Raw genomic sequence first — 17,070 nt, forward strand, 5'->3', positions numbered from 1 at the left:
TATATCATCAAAAGCCGTTTGTTTCCAGCAAAAGGGGACGTGCATGATGCACTGTTTATTATGTGAGAATTGACGTGCTGCTGTACAACTTTCTTAGAAGTATGTTCGGATAATAATTTAAACAGGCGCACGAGTGTAAAAATATTATGTATACTAACAAAGGTACACTTTAAACTTAGAAGACGCAACACGAATTCGTTGCACATTTCGCACTGGAATAAACCTTACGTCTAGTCATTGTATGCATCCTCGCTGCAGGGCTCTGAGCCCCATCTGAAATAGCAGATCGGATTGGTTATGGCGGCCCCTAGCGCATACGGTATGTGTTCGACTCCTGAATTTGAGACAATTCGCCCTTGAAATTAATGTCGATGACAAAGTCCAGATCACGGTTGTTCCGCTCGTTGGGCTTCATCTGGAACGTGCCTGTGATCTCCTCGTTCTTCTTAGCCGTCATGTGGTCATCCAGGTAAAACACGGTTTGCTTCCAGTGCGTATATGTGGAGTCTGGAGACGTACTGAACCCAAGACGCTTGTGGCACTTGGTGAACTCTATGTTGAAGTAGGTGACTAATGCCTGCACGAAGTCGTTGCGCTTGATGCACAGGCTGAACTTGGACGAGAAGTTGAGATCTGCCTTTTGCACGGTATACAGGTCCACCTCCTTGACCATGCAAGATGTGGATACCACTTGCTTGGGATCGACCACGTCGACCAGTGGCTCGGTTACGGCCACCTTACGAATGCAGCTCATGTCGAAGCCGTAGACATCATCCCACCAGTTGATCTTCTCGTCCTTGTACTGTCGGTCCTCGATGGCAGTGATGTACAGCGTGCCCCTGTCCGGGAACATCATGCCATCCTTCTTCAGCCACTTGTCCCGCGCGTACAACACTGTATCCAGCATGGACTCGTAGAAAAGGCAGTAACTAGAGTAGGGACGGCAATGAAATGGTCAGCAATTAGCAGTCAAACCCCAGTTATAAATTTTGTAAAATGTAATATGCCAATAATCTTAAACACTAATGGAGACCTACCCCATCCACTCGGAAATAATGATGTCCACTCCCTCAATACCATTTGGAAGCTCAATCTCCTCAATCTTGCCCTTGACAACCTTGATCACATCCTGCAGATTGTTGTCAATGACCACTTGGCGGGCGAACTCGATAATGTTGGAGCAGTCGACGGCGATCACCTGAGCGGCGCCGGCTTTGGCAGCGAACATGGACAGAATGCCGGTGCCGCATCCCACGTCCAGTACGGTCTGCAAAGAGGGGATTCCCCGGTAAGAAGGGCTACGCAAAATAATGAAACCCCGGAAGTTAACCCTACCTTGCCCTGGAACAGATGCTTGTTGTGGTACATGGCATTGCGGTATGTGACGGTGCGCACCTCGTCCTTGAGCATCTCCTCGTGGATCCCAAAATGGGCATAGGAGTCAAAGTAATAGTCGCGGGACGTCATCTCGTCGGCGTTGGCATTCGCATTGGGATTATCACCGGTGGAGCCCTCCGCGGGCAGCTTCTTCGCCACATTGTTTGAGTTCGCATTTGAATTGGGCGTGATGCCGGTCGCCGATTCCACAGCTGCCTCCATGGGGATGTCTGTGCTGGCCTGCGAATCATGTTCGTCAGCTACTGGTCTGTCGATTACCGTCACATTTCGACCAAAACTCACCATTTTCTAATTTCTTCGGCGTCTCTTTGGTTTTTCACGTCGAAAAATTAGCGACTAAATGATGGGACTGTTTCTACAGCACGCTAGTTTAAAATGTCGCTTAACAACACTGCCCGCCCCCAGACAAAAGCTGAAACCAATATCGCCAGTTCGATACTATCGGTGTTTACTGAAATTCTAGTATTTTTGAGGTGGTCGTCACAGTTGGTCGTGTAATGTATGTTTCATATAATATAGCATAATAAAATATATCATTACATCGATAAGATTAAATAAAAATATACACGAAGAAACTTATATTTATTGGTTTATGAAAAGGTGCAATGCTTATCGTAGCAGTGCTCTTTCCCTGTTAAATACATAAAACAGGAAACATGTATAATCAGTATTTCTAAATAAATACCGATAGTTTTACTGTCACGTGTTCATCTCTATCGACCGCTTGGCCGGTAATTTTGGCGGCAAAATATTCGCACATCGCATTTACTAAACAGAACGGAAAATAAAGCGAGGCAGAAGTAGCGTCTATTACCACAGTTCCACATATTAACTTTGTTTACCTATTAAAATGGAAGGCTTCGACGATGCGGGCGTCTTCTTCTCGGACAATTTCGGCGGAGAAAACCAGCAGGATGCGCAAATTAACTTGCAGGCGGTGAAGAAGAAGTACAAGGAGTTCATTCGCACTTTCAACGAAGAGAACTTTTTCTACAAATACCGGTAAGTGGACTGCATCTCCTCATCTGAACCACACTGAACTAAATTCTCCTGCAGTGACACCCTAAAGAGGAACTACCTGAATGGGCGCTACTTTCTGGAGATTGAGATGGAGGATTTGGTGGGCTTCGATGAGACTCTGGCGGACAAGCTGAACAAGCAGCCGACGGAGCATTTGGAAATCTTCGAGGAGGCTGCCCGGGAGGTGGCTGACGAGATCACAGCTCCCCGGCCGGAGCATGAGGAGCAGATGCACGACATCCAGATTCTTCTGAGCTCCAATGCGAATCCCACCAACATACGGCAGCTGAAGTCAGACTGCGTGTCCAAGCTGGTTAAGATTGCCGGAATCATTGTCGCAGCCTCGGGAATCAGTGCCAAGGCCACGCGGATGTCCATCCAATGCTTGTCTTGCAGTACGGTCATCCCGAATCTCAAAGTGAATCCGGGATTGGAGGGCTACTCCCTACCCAGGAAGTGCAACACGGAACAGGCGGGCAGACCCAAGTGCCCGCTGGACCCCTTCTTCATTATGCCAGACAAGTGCAAGTGTGTCGATTTCCAGACCCTTAAGTTGCAAGAACTCCCCGACTTTGTGCCGCAGGGTGAGATTCCCCGCCACTTGCAGCTCTTCTGCGATCGTTCGCTTTGTGAACGTGTGGTGCCCGGTAATCGTGTGCTTATCCAAGGTATATACTCAATTCGGAAGGTGGGTAAACCCTCCCGCCGTGATGGTCGCGAGAAGGCCGTCGTTGGAGTCCGTGCTCCTTACATGAGGGTAGTGGGCATCACCGTAGACTCAGAGGGTGCGGGCGCCATCTCCCGATACAGCAACATCACATCCGATGAGGAGGAGCACTTCCGGCGAATGTCAGCCTCTGGAGACATCTACGAACGTCTCTCACAGTCGCTGGCTCCCAGCATTTTCGGTTCGCGGGATATCAAGAAAGCTATTACTTGCATGCTTTTTGGCGGGTCTCGTAAACGTTTACCGGATGGTCTGTGCCGTCGAGGCGACATTAACGTTTTACTGCTGGGTGATCCTGGCACAGCCAAGTCGCAGTTGTTGAAGTTTGTGGAGAAGGTGGCGCCCATAGCAGTCTACACTTCGGGCAAAGGCTCCAGTGCGGCTGGTCTCACGGCTTCGGTTATGAAGGATCCTCAAACGGTGAGAAAATACTTTCCACACCTAATCCTTGTAAACTAAATGATGCATTATTTCGTAGCGCAACTTTGTCATGGAGGGTGGAGCCATGGTGCTGGCCGATGGTGGCGTGGTTTGTATTGATGAGTTCGATAAAATGCGAGAGGATGATCGTGTGGCCATTCACGAGGCCATGGAACAGCAAACAATATCCATTGCCAAGGCCGGCATCACGACAACCTTGAACTCACGCTGTTCGGTCTTGGCAGCTGCCAACTCCATTTTCGGTCGATGGGACGACACCAAGGGCGAGGAGAACATTGACTTTATGCCCACAATTCTGTCCCGTTTCGACATGATTTTCATAGTCAAGGACATTCACGATGAGTCGCGTGATATTACCCTGGCCAAGCACATCATCAATGTGCATCTGAGCTCTAACAAGTCGGCGCCTTCAGAGCCGGCTGAGGGTGAGATATCGCTGTCAACATTCAAGAAGTATATTCACTACTGTCGAACTCATTGCGGTCCGCGCCTGAGTGAAGCTGCCGGCGAGAAGCTAAAGAGCCGCTACGTGCTTATGCGCAGTGGAGCCGGACAGCAGGAGAAGGCATCTGACAAGCGACTGAGCATTCCCATCACTGTGCGCCAGTTGGAGGCTGTCATCCGCATCTCGGAGTCGCTAGCAAAGATTCGCATGCAACCGTTCGCCACAGATGAGCATGTGAACGAAGCACTTCGCCTTTTCCAAGTGTCTACCCTTGATGCTGCGATGACTGGCAGCTTGGCTGGCGCCGAAGGATTCACGACCGAGGAGGACCAGGAAACACTCAACCGCATCGAAAAGCAATTGAAGCGTCGCTTTGCAATTGGATCTCAAGTCTCGGAGCAGAATATTTTACAGGTACAGAAGTTTTATGAATCGTATGAACGCCTTTACTTACAATTCTTTCTTTACTTAGGACTTTTTGCGCCAGAAATACGAAGAACGGACGGTAATGAAGGTTATTCATACCATGATTCGACGTGGAGAGCTTCAGCACAGGATGCAACGGAAGATGCTCTATCGTATTTGCTAAACACTGTTAATCAGTTCATTATTTGTCCATCGTTAAATGTATCATCAATCATTTCGTCACGTTAATTGTATTTCCATTTTTATTATTAAGAGAAAACCACATTCTTTCCTATTATATGAGCCGAATAAACCAAATTAAATCTTTATTTTATTCATTCAAATGCTGCTAAATATTTCAACTACAATAATACAGTGATGATTTAAGAAACTAAAAGTTTACAGAATAGATTTCTTTGATACTTACGGTGGGAAATCCTAGGTATTTCAAGTGCATAAGTCAGTCGAGCCGGCAGACTAGTTGTTAGATAAATATTTATGATTGTTTACATTAAAAAATGAGATTATAAGCAATGTCTAAATTCTGTTTGTTGATAATGCTTGGGCGAAACACATAGACCCTTTCGTCGGCCTCCAAATTTCCGCACAAACCGACAATTTCGCTCTACATTCGACTGTGTTTGCCTACGTCATTCGGACAAATCACAAAAACCAATCATATCGCCTTGGCCACTTGCCAATTTTTTAAAAATATTTTTTCCTCTGTTTGAGAACGTTTATTACTTCCTTTTATACAAAACTCAATTAGTATATATTTGCGCATGCACATCTATGTACTTACATAGATACATTTGAAAGCTGAAATGTACTCTATATGTGCACAAATTTTCAAAAATACGTAAGCGTGTTACGTATGCTCGCTTTTGGCCATTTAAAAACAATGGCCAATATATATGAGCATTCGAAATTTATGAATTTCCGGAAGGAAATCTTTACAATCTTGTTTACCACGGAACATTGGCGGAATGACTGTATTATTTAAAAAGTCCTAGCAATAATATTTATTTCTCGTACATTTTTCTCAACTGACGCCACTTTGTTGCGTTTTAAGGTCCGAATGACGTCAAGTTGATCTAGAATTTATTGAGGGCGAATTAGAAACATGTTTCTCTAGACGTTTTCGAAAAATTCCAGAAGATCATGGACTTCATATCAATAAAAAACAGCCAGGCTATGAAAATAGATATAATTTATTTGTGACGAGAATTTCCATTTAAGTCTGCTGCCTATTTAAGCACATAGCATATATGTATGTATATGTATGTATGCTGTTTGCTCAATTTAATAACATTGTGGTACTTTGAACTTTGCATCCGAACCCAGGGTCAAGATAATTCAAACATCAAACAATAAGAGATTAATTGAAATTCATATTCCGATATTGATGCACACGAGTGTTCGTATTTTTCAATTACCTCTGCCTGTGTCTCTTCGTCGTTTCCATTAACAAAGCGTTGCACCGATGTTCTTTTCATTGCACTTGGATATATGGATACGTGGCCATGGATCTATGTGTATCTATAAGTTCGCTTTTCAGCTAAACCAATTTACTCCATTTTTTTTTTACCACCACCCGCTAGGTAGTTCGTAGGTAGTGTAATCAACTAACAAAAATAGTGATTCCTGCGTGATGTCAACACGCTTGATTGTCAACACGAGCTAAGCCCTAATAATATATGTGGATATTTGAGATATATACTGGATACGTTACGCAACCGATCCCAATTATTATTTGTCTGTTAATTAGGTTGCACACAATTGGGAGCTCTGGCGAAATTAGATAATTGTTTCCAACGCGTTTGTATACTTTGTGAAACAAAAATTCTTGAACGTCATCAGCATCATCGGCATCAGCAGCATCCGTGGATTCCTTCCCATTCTCGCGGGAGAGCAAATGGATGGGATTCAGTCCGCCGGACTGCAGAGGTGTAGATACAAAAGGCCCATGTAAGATATATGGAGGGAGGTGGGAGAACGAATAATCGCTGAGTGGGGCCTTTGTTTTGTGAATGAAAATGAAAATTCTCGCCGTACATATGCCAAGCCTGCGTCCGCCGTGCGCCAGTACAATTTTAGATCTCGAGCGAGCGAGTTCGGCCGGAACAGAGAGCCAACAATCGATGAAAGCCGTATTTGTTGGGTAGAAACGCGGACTCAGATTGCCAACATTTGTCGCAGTGCACCAGAGGATCATGTACATTTACCCCAGCTCCCCGGAATCAGCATCGTCCTTGCAGTCCGAAGAGAGTGCGGCCATCAAGATTCAGGCCGGATTTCGTGGCTACCGTGTGCGCAAAGAGATCCACCGATCCAGCAAGAATCCCCATCCCCGGCGGAACCAGCGACAGCGTCCCAAGAACAACGCCCTCATGGAAAACCAGGCCAATTCGGGAAATCCCCGTCCCAGCGGCGAGGAGCAGCGCACGACTGCCGAGAATGGAGGCAAATCCGTTGAGGATCGCAGTGCCACCAAGATACAGGCGGGATTTCGTGGATTCCTGGTGCGAAAGAAGCAGAAAATCGCCACCGATGCGGCCGTTAAAATTCAGGCTGGCTTCCGGGGATTCAAAACACGCAAAGAATTGAAACAATGCGAGCCCATTGTTTAATGATTTTGCGCGTTGGGTGCGTTGGGCGTTCCACAACTCTGATTTCTACTGTACATACAAATATGTGTATTCAAATCCTACCGCTTAGTTCAATACGTGTCGTGTAAATAGATTAATATTAACTGATAGCTTCCAGAAGAATAAAATACTCTTACTCAAGAAACCGCAATCTTGAAAGACAACACTATCCATTAACGAGATCAATTTGTTTGTGTTTCTCTCTAGGCCTATTTTTGGTATACAGGGCTGTATGTATATGGCATAAATACAGTGAATAAACATTTTATCCGTCGAACACATAGCACTTGATGGAAACTTACGAAACGGAAACCACAAAATGATAGTTGTAAAGATTTTAGATGGTTTTTAGGGAGCACCGCGGTAAAGGCGTGTATATTTTTTAATAGAACCCATTTAATAGCTGGCTAGCGAATGTACTCATCGAAATTCAGTGCAACGACCCAAGGTGCACACCCATCCCATAAATCCGTCAAATGCGTTTAATGTTTAGAGCCAAACTGGCAGCCATCCGCTCATCCGTGGTCTGTTTAAGTTGAATGTGTTTAAATTGAGGAAAATTAAATGTTATGATTTACTCCCGGAAATCTTTCCGCTTGTTTGATAACAAAAACATTTCTGATTAAATATATATTTTATTTAGATATAGTTTATATATATTTCAGCGTTGATATAAAATTCGTATACTTTATTTTCTTTTGTTCGCCTCGGCGCTTTTTATGCGTTTTCGCATATGTTTGGGGATTACTCTGAAAACTTCGCAATCAATTTGCACGGGCATTGAATTCTGCCGCATTTTCAGCCACCTCAATTCCATGTCAGCGCTAGACTTTGTCTCGCCTGGAAATAAGTTAACTTAAATATTAAAATCTTGTTTATCAATTAAATAATTTGGCAATGATTACTTACCAACGGTTTTGCTTCTCTGGGTTTTAGCACCCTTTGGGGCTTTGCCTGCACTGACCATCAAACTGTGCTCATCATCCGGAGTGGAATCGTTTCGAAGTGCATCCCCGCGCTGCAACTTCTGGCGTCTGGCGGCCAGGTTGCTCTCCAAGCTGATGCCTTCCATTTTCCGGCTATGACCATGACCCTTTCGCTTTCGTGTGTGCATCCGGTATGCGGCTTGTATCTTCTTAGCCGCCTCCTCCTCGATGAATCGTTCCAAGGACTCGCTGATCGCATCGTTGCCAAAGGATGCCTTTGTGTCCAACGTGGATGACTTGGTGCCAGCACTAGCTCGCCGCAATCGTCGCCTGGTCAGGAAGCCGCGAGCTCCAGCCTGGATCTTAGTGGCCGCCGAAACAATGGTGGATTCCGTTTCAGTGGATGTGCCCATGGCATCTGCCATGGCCGTGTCTATGTCAAAGTCCTCGTTGCTGACCTTTTTCGGATCAAAGTAATCGGAATCCGTTTCAGACAACGAGTAGGCCATCATCTTCTTTCGAATGTTCTCCGAGGTTTCGTCGTCCAAACAGAAACTACTCGCGCCCATAGCATTAGCTCCGTTTTCCACATAACTCAGAGCATCATCGATGGTCACTGATCGGAATAGTCCTCGCGGATCATCTCCTGCGATGGTGTAGTGCCTCATCAAATGCACCCTACCGGATTCCTCCTCATTAAGCAACTCCGTCTCTTGGTTATTTTCGGACTCTGCATCACCAAAGACCACGGAATCGCTTTGAGCAGAGCTCTCCCTAGTTTCATCCCGCTGCAGCCGGTTGTATACGATGATGTCTCCATCCTCGATGTCCAGACTGGTTTGCTCCTGCAGAGAACTCATGGGTCGGATTATGGGCTCATCGAAATTGGGATCTGCTGAGGAAATCCTCTCGTGGGACTTTGAGTCACGAAGCTGAGACATTTTTTCAATCACTTCCTCGGGCTTGGATAACTTAACAGTGGCTTTGTCTATTGTATCTGCAGATAGTGTGTCCAAGCCCGTAGTTTCAGATAAAGAAGAATCTGTATTCTCGACTTTCTGACTAGCAATGTCCGGTTCTGATTCACCTTCGGAAACATTGACCAGTGAAGCAGATCTTTTTATACAAGGCTCCTCAATAACTTCTTCAAGAAGTGTAGCACTTGGAAACGGTCCTTGTTTAGAAGAATATTCAATCTCGTTTTGCAGGAAAGCATTAAGCAGTTCCTGAGTTGAGGCGATGTCCAGAGCTAAAGGAAATTTAATGTTTTACTAAAAGGATAAACGGACATCATATGGTTTTTCTAAACTTACAGTGCACGAGCCCACCAAAATCGGATTGCGAAAGGAGAAGGGGATCCTCCACTGAATCAAGACGATCCTCTGAAGCTTCCGCTAAACCTGCTAAACCAGAAGAGATTGCATTATCCTTTTCGGATGCACCGTCTAGATTCTCATCGATTATGGTACCAGGATTTAATTTAGATTCAAGCGAGCCATGCGTTCTATCTACTGTTTCAACTGATTCTACTTGCGTGCTGGTGGTGAGCTCGGCTTTACTTGTGGTTGCAATTGCAGCTGGATCCGTATTGGTGTCCACCTCAACAGCTCCTTCAACGACTCCCTGGCTTGGTATTATGCGAGTTGACCCCACAAACCACTCGGACTTTGGTTGGATCGTAGAAGTATCTTCTGCAGTATCCCCTGGCTCTCCGATAGCTTCCTGAATTAAACTTCCTGATGGAGTTTCAGCAGCTGGATAGTTGGTAGTCTCTATTGCCGTTATGCGGGAACTGGTAATGGAATCAATGGAGCTATCCTCCAAATTGTCAAGCTTTCTTTTTTCCATATATTGCCGGAATGCTCTTTGTATTATTAGAGCTGCACTTGACATTCCCACGAGATCACCCTTTGAAGGATGAGTAGGACTTGCTTGAAATACATTCGTCTGTAGTTCAGTTTTAATTTCTGGCTTATCATCATGATTAGTATCTTTCAACTGATTTTCTTTTTCTGTCTGTAAATGTATAAATTTTTTATTTTCGCCTATTTCAGCGTTTGTTGTTTCTTTAAATTTTTGCTGTTCCAAAGGCTGCAGTTCATTAGGATCTTGTACTTTATCAGCTGATTTTTGGGAATAAGCTGGAGTTAAATTGACTTTTGAAAAGTTTTCTATATCTTGGAACTCGTCCGAATCTAAATTCATTATTGTTTTAGGTTCTTCACTTAATTGTGTCAAATTTATTGGGTTTGAAATGGTTTTCACAACTTGTTCAGTATCTTGGTGACTTTCTGATGGCAATTCCAATGCTTCCAAAGGTTTTTCAACTTCTGTAGATACACTTGCCGAATTAACTGGGCCCGAAACGACCTTCGAAGGGGCTTCTTCCTCTTTAAACCCCTCCTTCTTCAATTCTATTATATTTTCGTGTTTGTCAGTAAAATCCTTTAAAACATCTTGAAGCTCTTCAGATTGCAATTCGGATTCAATGTATGGATTTACTGACTTTGAATCATCTTTTACTGGACTACCAGTCGCTTGGAGTCTTGCAGACTGTAATTTAAGATATCTTCTATAAGCCCTTTGGATTTTAGAAGCAGCCTTACTTTGCTCAAGTTCTGTGTCAACTAAGGATTGAGTTTTATTCATTTCCGTGCGGATCCTATGAGAATATCGTTTGAATGCCTTTTGGATAATGAGTGCAGCCATTTCCTGTTTTTGAGTCCTTTGCTTTTCAACATATCTTCGATAAGCTCTTTGAATTTTTTTCGCAGCAAAACCTTGTTTTGATTTTGGAGTATCATTAGCTTTCTGATTGAGGGTATTCCGAACCCACCTTTGAATAACTTTTGCAGCCCGGTTTTTTTTTTCAAAATCAGATTTGCTTTTTAAAGAAGTCCTATTCTTGAACCGTTTGTAAGCCCTTTCTATGATTTGCACAGATCTTGTGATATTTAAAATGTTTGTTTTGTAAGCTGACTCAAATTCCTTTATATAATTTATTGGGGATTTTGATTTTATCAGATAACTTTCATTCTCTTTTAATTCTAAGGCTCGGCCTTGACTGTTAAACTCAGTGGTTAGCTCATTTTCATTATCAAGTTCCAAAATGGTTTGGAGTTTAGTTCCGCCGGTTTGCTGATATTCAGGATCGCCTTCTTCGACTTCAATAATTTCAATTTCCTCCTCGTTGGAATCGATATCTGATTCCGATTGAGTAGCTTCAATATCTTTTACTACTTTCTTATTATCCTGATTCGGTTGATTTCGAAATCTTGTTGGTATCTTGTATTTGGGTTTTCCATCATCCGAATCGAATGAAACAAAAAAGGAAACTGAATTCTTTGGGTTCGGTCTTAGAGTTTCTACAATTTCCTGGGGTGTATAGTAACTTGGAGCTCTTTCTGAGATTATAGTAGGTTCGTCTAGAACAGCAACTACTTCTTTACCCGAATCCGGTCTTTTGACTTCAACCGGTGCTGGAGGGACCTCCAAGTCTCTACCAGTGGTCACCTTGGGCTCCACATATATATCATACCAGGCGCCATCGTCGTTGGGAGTCTTGAACGACTTGAGCTGTAACTCAGCAATGGGTGTGGGCACAAGTCGACCCGATGTTGGGGTGCCAATATCTTTTTCTCTTACACTAGGGCTAGATAACTTCTTGGTGGTCTTTTCAATCTCAATATGGTTAGTAGGTAAATTTTGGGTGCCAATTAATTGATTAGATACAAGCAATGGAGAGTTTCTCTGCTAATTTAAGAACAAATTTAAAACGTTTTCGATTCTGAATTCTTACCAGTAATTACTTCGGGATTTTGGGGTGATTCATTTTCGGGTCTTGGCTTCAAAGCTATTTCAGGAAATATTCATTAAAAAAGTTAGTTATAGATTCTATTTGTCAACTTACTATCTTTATCCTCGATAACTTCTTCTTTAAGTTCCGGTTCGGTTACAGCAGGTTTGGCTGGATCATCTGAAGAACCTTCAAGCACAACGGCATCAACATCACTGGTATCCACACTTTCAATGACTTTCTCAGATACTGGTTTTACTCCTGCAATTAACATTTATTAAACAATAAAAATTTAAAAGTGGTTTTCTTACTTGTGTGATCTATACTATCTTCGCCTGGGATATCTTTGCTTATTGTATTGCTGGTTTTATTTGATGCTTCAGGTTCACCTTTTTTAATGAAATTATGTATAAATATCATAGGAATATTAATCTCTATTATGTATAACTACTCTGTTTTTTAGCAGAAAAGTTGAATGGTTCTCCCGTTTCCTTGTCGGTACTAGCTTCAGCTTGCACGTCCTCCAATTCTTGAGAAGTGGGATTCTTTTCTAATTGGCTGTTAACAGACTCAACCTTATTTGTAGGTAAGTCCACTTGGATAAAAACGTTACATTATAATCAAAACATAACAATTGTACTGTAATGTACTTACCAACAGCTTTCCCCATGGACATTTTCCCATCGACTTGTTGGGATTCTTGCAAAGGATCTGCTTCGGTGTTTATATCAGCTGAAGGTTTTTCATCAAATGAAGTAGACTTTTCTTTTTCTAAGGAAGGCTGTTTTTCAAGTGACGTTGGCTTTTCTTTTTCTAATGAAGGCTGTTTTTCAAGTGACGTTGACTTTTCTTTTTCTGATGAAGGCTGTTTTTCAAGAGAAGTTGATTCTTTTTTTTCGGATAAAGGAGGGCTTTCAAGTGAAGTTGACAATTTATTTCCTGCTAAGTATAAATAAGTTGTCATTGAATTTTTAAAATATTATACTATTATGTTATATTACCTGTGATATCAAGTATTTTTTCAACAGCTTTGTTTTTATCTATAAAAAAAATATAAAACTATTTTATTTTATTTTTTTTGGCAACGTAAAATATACACATACCTTCTGCATCGTCTAAAGATTCCGTCGTCTCATCTATGAATTTACCATCTTCAGCTTGCACAGACTCAGTTTCGATTGGAATAGGAATTTTCTCCTCCGATTGTTCAGATACAGTTTTCAACTTCGCAATCTCTCCTTCTAGTTTACTATCTTCCATCGGAGCCGTTTCTTTATATGATTCTAGGTCTTTTGCATTGGCATCGGGGTTTTCGGGTGTTAGTTTACCTAGTTCAGCAGATTCGTTCTTCACTTCTTGATTTTCATTTAGTTTTTCTTCGGAATTCTGTTGTTCAGCTCTTAAGTTTTCAGATTGCTCAATCGAAATATTACCTTCATTTTAATATAAGTATTAGAATGTGTCATTCCAAGAAATATAATAAGAGTTACCATCAAGGACAGAGAGTTCCGTTCGGGTTGTTGTTTCCTGAATTTCACGTTCAGTGTGTATAATCTTTTCATTGTCATCAAGTTCTTCTGATAAAAAAAATTATTATTCAAAATTTATTTAAGCTTTGTCTGAACTACATATTCCACTTTTGTCACTTACCTAACGATTTCTCAGAAATGTGATAAGCTAATAAGTCTGTTTCCTTTTTCAACTCAGTCGGTTCAGTAATGACTTCTACATTTTGTGGATTATTTTCTTCAGAATTGTTTTTACTAAGAATGCTGTTTTTAGCTGAAGATGATACATTAGTTTCTAAACTTTCAGATTCTAATAAAATGATTTCCTCTTGTGATGGTTTTTTCATTTTATCCTGTAAGTTTTCTAGTTCCTTCGGGGTGTCATCAAACGGAGGTTTATCTTTAAATTCAGAAATAGTTAAAAATATTGAAATAAAGCTAATGAACTTACTTACCCAATTCTTCTAAATTTGTTGTAAGGTTTTGTTCTGCTAAATCCGTTTTGGAATGTATTACAAGTCCAGAGACCTCTTTTGTCGCTTCTGATTCATTCATGGATTTGGTTTCTTTTTTAACATCTGTTAATTTTTTGTTTTGTATAATTAATATTCTATTATTTTTTTAAAAAAATTTGCTAGCTTACCTGGCAAGAGAGTTTTCTCTGCTGAGCTTGGATCAACTATTTTATCTTCAGGTGGAAAATCCATCATTTCTTCGCGGCTCGTTTCTGTCAGTTCATGATCATCTGTATTGGGGTCTAAAAAATGAAGTAAATTATTTTATTAATTTATTTATTAAAATATAATAAATTTAAATCATATTCCTTATTACCAGTTTCGAGCACTTTGTCCAGTGATATTTCATGTTTTGGTGTTTCAAGGATTTCTTCTAATGGTTCTTCTTTATTTATCTCTACTTCTTCAGTGCTGCCTTCATCAACATTATCTTCTTTATTATTTGGTGCTGCTTTCTGCACATCTTCCACTTTAGGTATTATTTCCGATTGTCCACCCAACTCCTGTTTCTGTTCATTGTTTATATGAATATCGATCTGATCCACTGGACTTTCGGTAATCAACTCCTTCTGAGATTCCAAATTGGGTTGAACAGTTTCTTCATCTTTAATGCTTCTCTTTTCTCGAATCTTTTCATGTGTATCTGAAGATTGGGTAGCCTCATCTGAAACAATCGTTTGTATCGCTGCAGATGCTTGCACAATTATGTCGTCTAAAGTTTACATTAAATTAAGTTTATTGTAATCTAATCAAATTATTTATTATCTTGTGTACCTTGCTCACGAACTTCTAGATTATGATTGACTAGGATGCTCTTCAAGCTGTCTACTTCTACATTTTGGATACTCTTGGTCTGTTCTGCTGCCGATACCCCTTCAGTCAAATCGTTAGCTAAATAAATAATAAAAATAAATTACTATTAATATTAAATGTAATAAAGATGTAAACGCTACATACCTTTAGAATCATGAGCTCCCTCTAAAGAATCGTCTACAATGTCTTCAACATGTTCGATTTCAATCGAAACTGTGGGAGTAATATCGCTTTTAATTGGAACTTCCTGCAATTGGCTTTCAGAGTTTAGAACTTTAGGCGGCGGAACTATTTCACTGGACGAAAAAATTGTGTTTTCTTTTTCGCCATTTTTCACTTCATCAGATGAGGCGATAGTCTGTTCCATAATATTTTCTTGTACATCATCACTTTCATTTTTCTCAATTTTACTAGGTAATGTGCATTCTACACTTTCGCAAACTTCTTCTAGTAGATCACTGCTTGGATCTTCAGCTTTATATTCCGATTCCGCAATTCTTTCTATTAATTTACTTTCTGGGACTTGATTAGAGTCGGAGTTGATTGGATCCGCATTAATTTCATCCTCAGTTTTGCTATCTGGATCTTCTGTAGCGGGTATATCCATGGACTCCACTGGCGTTTCCGGTTCCACATCCAAGCTGCTTTTATTAGAATTCACTTGATCCTCGCTTGTCGACTGAAAAACCTTAGATTTATTTTCAGCTTTCACTTCGATTTTAGGCATCATTTCTAGGTCTAGACTTCTTTTATTATCAACTTTAACTTCCGGTTCAGGATCTTGAATAGTTATCTTCTCATCGGCAATGTGTTCTTCAAGTTTAGCTGGGTGCTCATTTTTCTCCAATTCAACATCTAATTCTTTTGATTCGTTCAAATCCTTGATGTTTGGCAAATCAGGTTTGCAAATCATGCTTTCAATTAGGGCACCGCTAAGAATTTCTGCAAAATGGTTACGTTTTAGTAGATTGGAACACGAAAATGAAATGCAACTTCTGCTTAAAAGAGTAAATTTAATGGGAAAACATTAGCATAATTACCGCTTTTCCGTAAATTCATCGACTTTCGCTCGCCTTTATGGTCTTCCTCAAAATACTCCTTCTCAAGGCTGCCATCTACATTGCTGTTCTCCACTTCCTCGTCCTCGTGAATTATTTTTTGATGGACTCGTTCCTCGAAGTTGGCCATTCCCAGCTCGGTGGATTCCGTGGAAAGCAGGGCGGTGGAGACGGATGTGTAGGATCCGGTCTCGGAGGCATTGTCATTGAGTTCCTCGGCCTGATCTGTGCCGGTGGATGTGGTTCTCTTGGCCCTATGACGTGCCACCATTCTGCGGAAGGCTCTTTGGATTATGATGGCTGCTGTTGCTAGGGATACTGGGCCGTGCTGCAATCGATTTTGCGCCCGCTTCTTTTTCAAATATATGCGATAATGTCGTTGTATGACCACAACGGCTCTCATATAGTCGGCAGCTTTGGGCTTATCATCGGGTTTTTGTGCGTCACGTGAATTTTTAAGTTTTTCCACTCGCTTCGTGGCCAAATAGCGACGCACCTGCCTTTGAATGAGGAGGACAGCTGCCACGTACTCGACGCTATTGCATTTGTCCTTATTGCGAGCTATTTTCCGCTGGCTGAGATATCGGCGAAAATGTCGTTGAATGATGACGACCGATTGTATGTAGGTAATTCTGCTGGAAAATGTTCGCTGATCGGCCTCGGCCAATTTGTTGTCTGTATATACGGAGGCGGTGTTTCCCACTTCCTTCTTATTAGCACTCAGTACTCGACCACACTCACAGGTCACTTTCGATGCAGGAGCTACGTTTTCTTTGTCCTTCAACGACTTTTCGTAGGACGCGTACTTGCTGTACTCGATTCGACCCGACTTTTCCTTGGACATCCGCTGAAAGTACTCCTGTGCGAATATGTATATGTTATCGGGTTTCTCCCTAAGAACTGCTTTTATAAATTGCTTGATTAGGTCGGTGAGTTTTTCCGGTATAATATTGAACACCATGGATAGGGGCACCTGCTGACGTATGCGGTTTTTCATGATGGTTTCGTAAGTTTGCACCGGTTCGTATTTTCGCACCGATTGATGCGATTTTTCACCAACAATCATGTTGAAAAAGCTGGCCGAAAAGCCATACAAGTCAGCCGGCTTTTCACGTAACACCTCCTTGGTATAGACCTTCATTAGGTCCCGTAGTCCCTCGGGAACCCTGGGTAAACTTGCCGTAGTCATTTCAGTATCTCAAGCACCATGCATGGGTAAATGTTGAATCAATACTGACCAGCGAAGGTGTCCGAATGTCAATGGAAACCTCGATGGCTTGCAGTTGCCATGTCAACACCTTGGGTGCCAAAACAAATCCTCAGCTGACGTCGCTGCAACTTGTTGATCCCACAAGGGAATGTATATGTAT

At 41.9% G+C, this 17,070-nt stretch overlaps 4 protein-coding genes across 4 annotated transcripts; 2 read left to right on the forward strand and 2 right to left on the reverse strand.

The window, feature by feature from the left end:
• Positions 1-21: 21 nt before the first annotated feature.
• Positions 22-1,828, reverse strand: LOC120451620 (protein arginine N-methyltransferase 1). The gene is made up of 4 exons (XM_039635471.1): positions 1,681-1,828; positions 1,336-1,617; positions 1,038-1,267; positions 22-929 (listed from the first exon to the last, which is right to left on the reverse strand). The coding sequence occupies exons 1-4, from the start codon at positions 1,681-1,683 to the stop codon at positions 308-310; spliced, it is 1,137 nt and encodes a 378-aa protein (XP_039491405.1). The 5' UTR covers positions 1,684-1,828; the 3' UTR covers positions 22-307.
• A 296-nt stretch (positions 1,829-2,124) lies between these two features.
• LOC120451617 (DNA replication licensing factor Mcm5) lies at positions 2,125-4,780 on the forward strand. Its single transcript, XM_039635463.2, has 4 exons — positions 2,125-2,400; positions 2,455-3,565; positions 3,624-4,445; positions 4,504-4,780. The coding sequence occupies exons 1-4, from the start codon at positions 2,249-2,251 to the stop codon at positions 4,618-4,620; spliced, it is 2,202 nt and encodes a 733-aa protein (XP_039491397.1). The 5' UTR covers positions 2,125-2,248; the 3' UTR covers positions 4,621-4,780.
• Positions 4,781-6,510: 1,730 nt separating this feature from the next.
• Positions 6,511-7,270, forward strand: LOC120453774 (abnormal spindle-like microcephaly-associated protein homolog). The gene has a single exon (XM_039638615.2). The coding sequence runs from the start codon at positions 6,650-6,652 to the stop codon at positions 7,064-7,066; it is 417 nt and encodes a 138-aa protein (XP_039494549.1). The 5' UTR covers positions 6,511-6,649; the 3' UTR covers positions 7,067-7,270.
• A 485-nt stretch (positions 7,271-7,755) lies between these two features.
• Positions 7,756-16,915, reverse strand: LOC120453439 (titin). The gene is made up of 18 exons (XM_039638147.1): positions 15,683-16,915; positions 14,787-15,584; positions 14,604-14,720; positions 14,146-14,541; positions 13,958-14,071; positions 13,770-13,892; positions 13,457-13,714; positions 13,297-13,383; positions 12,910-13,239; positions 12,808-12,846; positions 12,461-12,748; positions 12,258-12,401; positions 12,118-12,195; positions 11,921-12,067; positions 11,810-11,863; positions 9,324-9,413; positions 7,994-9,259; positions 7,756-7,924 (listed from the first exon to the last, which is right to left on the reverse strand). The coding sequence occupies exons 1-18, from the start codon at positions 16,887-16,889 to the stop codon at positions 7,773-7,775; spliced, it is 5,688 nt and encodes a 1,895-aa protein (XP_039494081.1). The 5' UTR covers positions 16,890-16,915; the 3' UTR covers positions 7,756-7,772.
• Positions 16,916-17,070: the final 155 nt, after the last annotated feature.

The sequence above is a fragment of the Drosophila santomea genome, chromosome 3R, assembly GCF_016746245.2.
Source record: "Drosophila santomea strain STO CAGO 1482 chromosome 3R, Prin_Dsan_1.1, whole genome shotgun sequence".
In the NCBI taxonomy this organism is placed as follows: domain Eukaryota; kingdom Metazoa; phylum Arthropoda; class Insecta; order Diptera; family Drosophilidae; genus Drosophila; species Drosophila santomea.

Excerpts from the sequence above, each read along its gene's own strand:
- LOC120453439 (XM_039638147.1), bottom strand. The coding sequence starts at position 16,889 with ATGACTACGGCAAGTTTACCCAGGGTTCCCGAGGGACTACGGGACCTA. Across the intron at positions 13,893-13,957 it reads AGAGAAAACTCTCTTGCCAG|ATGTTAAAAAAGAAACCAAA; the intron begins GTAAGCTAGCAA and ends AAAAATTAACAG. Across the intron at positions 12,847-12,909 it reads ATCTTTAGACGATGCAGAAG|ATAAAAACAAAGCTGTTGAA; the intron begins GTATGTGTATAT and ends TTTTTTTTATAG.
- LOC120451617 (XM_039635463.2), top strand. The coding sequence starts at position 2,249 with ATGGAAGGCTTCGACGATGCGGGCGTCTTCTTCTCGGACAATTTCGGC. Across the intron at positions 2,401-2,454 it reads AACTTTTTCTACAAATACCG|TGACACCCTAAAGAGGAACT; the intron begins GTAAGTGGACTG and ends ATTCTCCTGCAG. Across the intron at positions 3,566-3,623 it reads TTATGAAGGATCCTCAAACG|CGCAACTTTGTCATGGAGGG; the intron begins GTGAGAAAATAC and ends ATTATTTCGTAG.
- LOC120453774 (XM_039638615.2), top strand. The coding sequence starts at position 6,650 with ATGTACATTTACCCCAGCTCCCCGGAATCAGCATCGTCCTTGCAGTCC.
- LOC120451620 (XM_039635471.1), bottom strand. Across the intron at positions 1,268-1,335 it reads AGCATCTGTTCCAGGGCAAG|ACCGTACTGGACGTGGGATG; the intron begins GTAGGGTTAACT and ends CCCTCTTTGCAG. Across the intron at positions 930-1,037 it reads ATTATTTCCGAGTGGATGGG|TTACTGCCTTTTCTACGAGT; the intron begins GTAGGTCTCCAT and ends TCCCTACTCTAG.